Source organism: Tigriopus californicus, chromosome 12 (assembly GCF_007210705.1).
Source record: "Tigriopus californicus strain San Diego chromosome 12, Tcal_SD_v2.1, whole genome shotgun sequence".
NCBI lineage: Eukaryota > Metazoa > Arthropoda > Copepoda > Harpacticoida > Harpacticidae > Tigriopus > Tigriopus californicus.
In genome coordinates this window covers 13,950,471-13,959,284 of record NC_081451.1, presented here as the reverse complement: position 1 = coordinate 13,959,284, position 8,814 = coordinate 13,950,471, and the positions used below count along the sequence as shown (strand labels likewise).

The 8,814-nt window shown below is 40.5% G+C and overlaps 1 protein-coding gene across 1 annotated transcript; it reads left to right on the top strand.

Annotated features, from left to right (window-relative positions):
• The first annotated feature begins 1,384 nt into the window (after positions 1-1,384).
• LOC131891451 (transcription factor MafA-like) lies at positions 1,385-2,700 on the top strand. The gene is made up of 3 exons (XM_059241037.1): positions 1,385-1,811; positions 1,883-2,043; positions 2,330-2,700. Exons 1-3 carry the CDS (start codon positions 1,572-1,574, stop codon positions 2,583-2,585), a joined length of 657 nt encoding a protein of 218 aa, XP_059097020.1. The 5' UTR covers positions 1,385-1,571; the 3' UTR covers positions 2,586-2,700.
• The last annotated feature ends 6,114 nt before the right edge of the window (positions 2,701-8,814 follow it).

Genomic DNA, 8,814 nt, shown 5'->3' with positions numbered 1-8,814 from the left:
AGCACTTGAGTCAAAGCAAACTAAACTTGATGTTTTAAAGAGTTCTTAGGTACTGTTTTCAAAAAAGTAAGCCGATGTGTTCTTTTTATCTACCACCCCTTTTATGAGCTTCAATCGTCTAACTTTCATAATTGTACTATTTTATATTCTTTGCAATTATCTCCTTAGTCTCATCAATTTCATGTTGAATTGCATTGATGATTGAGAGCTCGCAAATTCAAGGACAAGGCGACTAACGTTTGAAACCTAACTTGCACTATGGAAGCGGTTAAGTTGAATATTAAAGCTGCCTTGATTGGCATTTGCCTTGCATATTGGATAGTAAGCGAAAACGGAGTAAGCTCGTGCAACATTAATGCACTTCATACTGGAGCTTGCTCTTAGGGAGGTAAACAATTGACAGCCCTTCCAGCCCAGATTGGGCACAGCCTGCTATTGCAGAAATCTCTCTCCTTCTGCGAAACTGCCAAAGGCAAGCAAGGAGAAGAAAAGAGCGAGATGAGTATGACAGTAGTTGTAAATCGAGAGGGGCTGTGTGAGCCATTCAGTTCACAGACCTAACAAAGAGATGAGAGGAAAACTAAACACATGGAGGATCTGTCGATAATTCAGGAAATCATAGTTTCGCTATGTAAAAGGGATTGCGAGTTTGAGTATTTGCCAATAACTTGCTCATTAAGAAATGTTTTAGATGTTAAACCATACCAACAGACAAAGAAGTAATCTAACACGGACTAAGACAAGTGCGTTTAAATGTTTCTATTCACTTTTTTATCAATGTTCCAATTTGAGAAAAAGCTTTTTTATTTAAGAATTTGCAACCTAAATAAAAAATAACATGACTGATTTTTCCAAAACTTTCCTTTCTAGGAAAAGAAAAAGTTTGTTAGACCAACGAATGTCAAGCTTCCACAAATAACTTGCACAGGCAGGAAGGCAGCAACCCATCCGTAGTTGAGATTTCCTGCATCATACACATCAAAGTGTCGTTGAAATAGGCTTATGAAAGGGACACTTTTCTCCCATCCTTCTTATTCATCCGTGGGCTTCAATTTTTTCAGAGAATGACGGAACACCAGAGAACTTATCTGCCATTGTCTGAAACTCTTCTATGCTTAATATCCTGTACGGATTGGAATCTACCAAAGAGACAAGGTTTGGGAAGCACTCTTTTTTTTTATTGCGCTTATCAAGTTTGCTAGGTCGACAAGTAACATTTCACACATTCATCGGTTAAGTATTCCTCTGAGAGGTGCACAATTGCAAAAACTGCTTGTACCGACCTGACCCGAACTGAGCTCAACTCATTTCCTCCTAAAAAGAGATCACCAGCCAAACTAGGTGCATTATACGCAAAGTCCTTCACTGGACCATTCTACAATAGCTTTATACTGAATCCTAAACCATAGGGTGGCTGAATAATCTCAATGACGTCGAACCTTTCTGTCTGGAAAATGTGCATTCGCGTTGCCTCGGAATGGACCAAGTGAGTGGGTGCAGTGGCCTCAATTCAGACATCCACTAGACACAGCCTCGGTCTGGCTGGAGTGGGGATTTTATCGACGTTGAGTATGGACCAATCACAAATCCCTCTTGGCGTGTATAACCGATCCAACATTAATCACGTAAGACGTGACAGCAATCCAAGGCAACTCAATGCATCCTTACCCAAAGACATCATTGTGACCAGACTGAACCATGGAGATGAACGGACAGATCATCATCCTGGTTGGAATGAGATCAAAGCGCACAACAGACGATTTGAGGAACAAATCAAGGGAGAGCAGTTCAGTGAGGATGAGGATCTGGACGTGAGTTAGTTACTCAATCATGGAACTGTTTGTCAAGTGGTTGTTGGCAATTATGGTATCCTTTACTTTAGTTGAGTCTTGTGGACTTGAAGGTCAGGGAAGATGTTGGTCTGAGTGACGAAGACCTCTTGACCATCTCCACCAAAGACCTAAATCGACTTCTGAAGAAGCTGAACATTGGGAAGGCCAGAGGCAAGGAGCTCAAACGGGAGAGGCGAACACTCAAAAACAGGTAAAGCATCCCCTCATGCTTTGAAGGCTCCAAGAAACTCCGGCAATGGAATTTCCATCTCCTTTTTTTTGTTGTTTTTTTTTTTCACGGGCTTTTCTAACCGCCAGAGGGAATGTTAATCCCCAATACTATTAAAATGGCAGATTATAAAAGTCAACTTGTGATGGTTTTCGTTCTTGGACGACGCCAAAACATAAAATCCGAATCAGAGCAATCCATAGGGAAGTAAGGGGAAAAAATCGCTCCTGCTTCTTTTGGGACAACTGACCTTTTCTTTTCTTTCCAGGGGCTATGCTGCTAATTGCCGGGTCAAGAGAGATGACATGGAGGAGATCCTGAAAGCTCAATTGGTCCAGTACACCAAGGATGTCCGAGTTGCAGCCGTCTTGCTTCAGAAATGCATGGCAAGGGAGGAGAGATTGCTGGAGGAAGAAAAGATGCTGGACTTTGAAATTGACCGAATGAAGTCAAAGGAGAGCCTCCCTATTGTTATAAAAGAGGAACCTGGGCTCATCAAAGAAGAGACCAGACATAATGATTAAATGCACAGCAGTATATTAATGCATTGTATTATGTGTTTCAATTGCACTGTGTTCCAATTGGAGCTTGGTTTGTCCAACTTTTAAAAATAAATCACCTTTATTTTTTACCTCTGAATCCCATGCAGTTTCCAAGAGGACATGAACCTGTGTTGAAAATGACCAATGGTTATGGTGCACTTACACTGTAGACGACACTTGTTTTGACACATATTTTGTTCACATCCGGCTTTCACATGACATATTGGTGACCACATATATTGTTCTGAAATGGGATACCCCCGTCGTTTTGTGAACACAAATTTTGAAATCCGACAGTACTAAATTTTATCCAGTCGCACTTCAAAATGTGCATTCACGAAACTATCTGATACTCCCAGTGGGTGCAACAGGGTACTTATCGCATCTCAAAATATGCGCTCACGAAACCATGCGGGGGTACCCCATTAACATCCATAAATTTTCTGCAATATGTGAAAGAATTCTTGGTGACGTCGGCAAAATCATTTAACATAAGATTGAGCGTGACTGAAGTAAGATAAATGTAACGAGCACTTTTTTTTATCCCCCATGCTTTCGCTTTTAATTCGTTTATGAATAAGTACAACACATGCGTAGATAGGATCAGGTAAACAACATGTAGTATTTGTCTTGCAGACTCGAACTAACGCGTCTTAAGAGAACTCTCGTCATGTCGGATACAATCTCCCTGGGGGCGACGAGTGACAAACGGTACCTCCGTTTCAGACATGAATGAAAATCGTGCGCTTTCTACACCAAATTGTAATATTTAACAACCCTTTTTCAACACGGAAATCGCGTCGACTTGTGGACACCATTTAATTCTAAAATGTATGCCAGAAGCTTAATGAATTACAAAGTCCAATGTTTCTTCACTTGAATGGATCAAAAAATTGATAAAGCACGAAACCACTGTCTAAATTAAAAACTAACATATGGTTGTCTCAAAATTTTCGGTTTCATTCTAAATCAAGGATGTGATGAGTTATATATGTAGTTTTGTACAATTATCGATCGTTTCTTGACTGAGCGTTTGGATGTACTGAACACTATGTGGAGGACTATTCCAAAACGTCGGTTGAAGTTGCCTTTGTAGTGTAAACGGGAGAGGGGTCAGCATGTGAGATGTGAATCACAAATTTGTCAATTTAATGTGCTAAGAAAGGGGTCGTCTAAATGCACCATTAGAAACCGTCTGTGCCTTCTCACGTTTTGTTTGGGCTGTCTTACGTTGCAAATAAGGGCCCTTATAGTAATGATGTGTACTGATGGGAATAAACATCAAAGCAAATTTCAAATGGGTTCACACACACAAAAACAAGCAAATAATGTCAAATAAGCAAATAAAAAGCAAATAAACCGGAAAGGGGAGGTGAAGAAAGAGTTAAAACTTTAAAGTTTTATTTAAGTGACATAATGAGAATTCATGTTATTTACAAGAAAAAATATCGGTTTATTAATTGCATCCTGACTTAAAAACAGATTGAGATCAATTCTGTGCTTAGTTTCATTCTTTATGTACACAAACAGCATTCAGTTTATTAAAGGGTTATATTCTCTCTTTTAGGGTCGGCAGCGTTATGTCACAAAATGTAAGCATGATGTGAATAAAGACTGCCATTGGTTGAAAGTGTGGACAAACAAAGTCAAACAAATAAACAATCCCTGTCAAAAAAGGCAAAGGTGGCAGGAAATTCAAACTGTACAGAAATTGTCATTTTCAGGGACAAAGTAGTGATTGTGAAAGCCAATGATTTTGTCCAAAAGTGTTACAATAATGCAACATTTTGGTGGCAAATTAAGAGTCAATTGTAATTAGAATACAATTTGCATCATACTCTGGGCAAGAGGGAAAAGTACAGCCCAGTATATAAATCTTAAACCAATGTCCTCAGATGTCTTATGCACAGTAAACTTGATGACTGACAGAATACTAGAAACTCCAAATTCTCCCTACAATGGATTTCACAAGTGACCTTGGCTTCCTTGATTGAATGATCATTTATTGAATAGAACTGAGTCGTTAATATTTAATAAATGAAGATTTTACCCAACATAACTGGACTAAAGATTTGGGCAAAAGCAAAATTAGTCAACCTTAGAACCTTAGATAAATTTTCGAAGCTGCCAAGCCCCTATTGGAAATACCTATTTGAACAATGTGATGAAATTCAAGGATGTCTGAAACTCATCAAACACGGTGGATAGAAATAGCCTCAAAAACAAGTAACAAGATACAAAAATCACATAATGAGGTAAAAATCAGATTCAAAAGCATCACAAAAGCTCTTGCTTCAAATTATTGCCGAGACATTATGTTGTTCTTGATTTTATGCATAACTTAGCTTTCGTTTTGGGAGGGTTAGTCATCCTTCCCAACCGCCAAAATCAATACGAGCCCAACAACCAAGAACATTGAATAATGAAAGAAGAGGTTGCTGACCGAACTCAAAACCGCTCAGCAGAGTGACAAAATGCGACTCTACCTTTCTTGGCCTTGGAACCAGGGGTTCTTTGAAACTTGTTCTTGGTCCTGGGTTTTCTTTTCTGTACCCTTTTTTGTTTGAATTAGGAGCCCTAACAGAGGTTTTTGAAGCTAAGTAGATGATACTCCAATTCACAACCCATCACTACCAATGCAATTTTTTAGACTATCAAGAAGCACAAATTTCCAATCCCAGTTGATCTCAATTTCAGTTGCACCAGTTTCAAACCAAATGACAATCATTATATCATTATGAAGAGAGGAAAAGCTGTTTTTTTTTCTTCCATAATCCATGGTTAACCCACTGAGACAAAACTGGAAATGTAAGATGCACCCTCAAAATCAAGGTAAAAGAGGTGATAATCATCACACCAGCTGGCTGCTAACAGCTTTACAAGGCGACCGTATTTACGTACCTTGTTGTTGCCATTTCCACTTGGCAATGAGGTACAATCCTTCACGGCTAAACCGTGAGGCTCTGCGTTGATTTGTCCTCCTTTTTGCACTATTTAGACCCAAGTTTCCACACTTACAAAAAGGGGATGCTATTCATAAGCACTCGAACACAACCTTAAGACTAGCATCTATTTGCTTCAATTTGTTTGAAATGAGTAATTGAAGTTGTTGGCCTATGAATGAATTGAAAAATCCTGGTTTCTTAAAAAAGAACACCTTTTTGAGGGGAATTGAAAGAGGATCAACACCAATTATGTGGTCTCCCATGGTAATAATTTGTCAAATGAGGATTCTAAATTTAGGATTTCCAAAATTGGCACGTTTAATGATTTGGATAAGGCCATATTTTGCCATGAAGGGTGTGGCTTTGGGTTGGGTATTCGTGCAGTTCCTGTTGGATCAGTCCAATTCAAACAACCCATGGAGCCTGTTAAGTGAAAGCCATGATCTACCTTGGCAAAATTGAGACAAACTACATCAACTGATTCAAGGCTCTTTAGTCCCTCAATAACCCGCTCAATATGTTCAATCTGTTGGGTAACCGTGCTAAAATGTGCTCGGAATCTATGCTGGCTAGGACGAAGGGCTTCATGAATATCAAGAAATTCAACAAGTTTGAACTTCATGATCTTCTGAAACACCTTTGCAATATTCGAAGTGAGAGAAATCGGCCTATAGGTACTGGGGAGCGACTTATCTCACCCCTTTGAAAATTGGAACAACATGAGCTAGCTTCTGAGAAGATGAAAACTTGCCCTGATCCAAAATGCAGGAGAGCTCAAGGGTCTCAGGTCCCTGATGGCCTCTAAAGCATCTTGATCTGTAACTACAAGATCATTTAAACGCTCAACTTGACAAGCCTTGCCAATCTCAACAAACTCATCAAAAGAGCAATGGACTGTTGCTCCTAAACTCTTTGGAGTTGAAAACACACTAGAGAATTGATCTCAAAGTATGTTGGCCATAGACTCTACATTGTACAGTATATGGAGACGTTTAGGCAAGCTCTGANTTGATAGCTTCTTGCTCTTCCATCTGAGCATCATCGAGTTCTACACACATTGGACCGGTTTGACTTTTCCTTTTTCGCATCACCAAAAGACCTGTCTTTCCAGGGTTGGATTTCATTCGATTGATTGCTATGTAATCCAAAACGAGCTTGTCATAAGCCTCTATCCTTGATTTTAGTTGAGTTTTGTCCTAAGCTTTCATACAGAGAGTCAAATCATCGCAATGGAGACGTTTAGGCAAGCTCTGACAGGTTCGTTTGTTTGCTGGTACCAGTGTCAGTGATGCAAGTTTGGGGCTTCAAACACGTTTTTAAGAAGCTGACCCTTCTTTCACATTGCTATATGAGGAAAGACCAGTCTCGTTAAAACCAGTTTGAAACGCCAATTTTGCATCACTGGCATTGGCAAGCAAGTTTGTTTGCTGGTACCAGCGCTTGCCTAAATGTCCGAATGGCTTCACGTTGACCTCAAAAGGCTCATGGTGTTTCATCTTTCTCTTAGAGTTTGCATAAGAGAAAAATGCCTTCGGATTTGACCTCACCTTCTGAGTTATTCTACTTTCCTTTTTCAATTGATCTGTCTCAATGGAGGCCTTAATTCTACCTTGAATCAACTACAACTTTCTTTGAAGGCTAGCCACAACTACTCCATTCAAATTGCTCTAGAGCCTTTTTGCTAGTTTGCAACTCTTTTTGGACAAGTTCTTCCAATGTCTCGAAGTTTCCAATGGGTGGAAACCAAGTTGCGAGAGGTGTACTCTCAGGCGTTTGAGCGTGATACTCTCCGCCCCATGACTGGTTCAATCGTCGGCGACTCCATGGTAATCCACCTCAAAGATGATGCTAAGCCTTTGGCAATCCATGTAGCTCGCCAAATCCCATTCGCTATTGAGAATAAGGTTGAAATTATTCTTGAGGACTTGGTTAAGCAGAATGTGATCGTACCAGTTGGCGATGTTCCAACAACGTGACGCCATCCTATTGTACCCGTCATCAAAAGCAACGGCGATGTGCGCTTGTGCGTTGATCTCACCCGTCTGAATTAGAGGTGAAGAGGAGTCCGACTAAAACGCCTGCTGAGGCCATCTCTGGTTTTTCGCCTGAGGTCTCGTTTTTTCCCAAACTCGACCTTGTCAAAGGGCACTGGCAGATGCTTGTGGCCAAGGAATCACAGCCTGTTATTACCTTCTTGACCCCTTTTGGGGAGTTTATGTTTTTACGTTTTCCCATGGGATTCGTGTCGACAGGGGATTCATTCTCATTTCGAGGCGATGTGGCTATGGCCGGATTAACCGTCCATGAGGCCAGACTTGGTACGTCCTATTAGCAATGTGTTGGAACGTTGCTTGGCATATGGGTTGACGATCAATTCAGACAATAGCATTTTGACAGCGTCTTCTATTGATTTCGTGGGATATCAGGCAACGTTGAAATTGATTCCTCCAAGGTAGATAGATGCCATTCAACAATTCGCCATTCCTGCCACTTTTAAAGACCTCAAACCTTTCTTAGGTCTAATGAACCAATTGGGCAAATTTCTCCCGAATCTGGCATCGCTGACCTCTCCATTCCGCCCACTTTGAAAAACTAAAAATGCTTTTTTGTGGCTCCTCGAGCACATTAGAGGAGACAAAGAAAGCATTGATATCGCCTCCCGTGCTGGACACGTATGATCCGAAATCTCAGACGATTTTTTTCTCCTCACAGACGCGTCCAGAATTGGCCTTGGATTCGCCTTGATCCAACACAAAGCTGGAGATCCCAAATTAATTCAAGGTGGATCTCGTTATATTAAGGATTTTGAAAGTCGGTATGCGATTGTAGAGTTAGAATCGTTGGCGATATATTGGGCCGTTAAAAGGTGCAACTTGTACTTGGCTGGAATCAACTTTACCGTCGTCACTGATCACAAATCCCTTGTCTCCATCTTCAACCATCAGATTCTGTCTGAAATAGAAAACCCTCGTGTTTTAAATTATAGAACTCCTCTCATGGGCTATAACTTTGCTATCAAATGGAAGAAAAGAATTGATCATGCCATACGCGATTCTCTTTCACGGGCCCATGTACCGAAGCCAGATGCTGATTCTGACTTTGATCCCAATGTCTTGGGTGAACCTGATTTCTTGACGGTAACCTCACATGTGTGACAATCTGCCGAATAAACTAAGCCACGGTTTTGATGAAATATCCTGCCATGTTTTAAAGGCCATCAAAAGTGAAATATCTGGCCCTCTTGCTCATTTAATAACATTGTCATT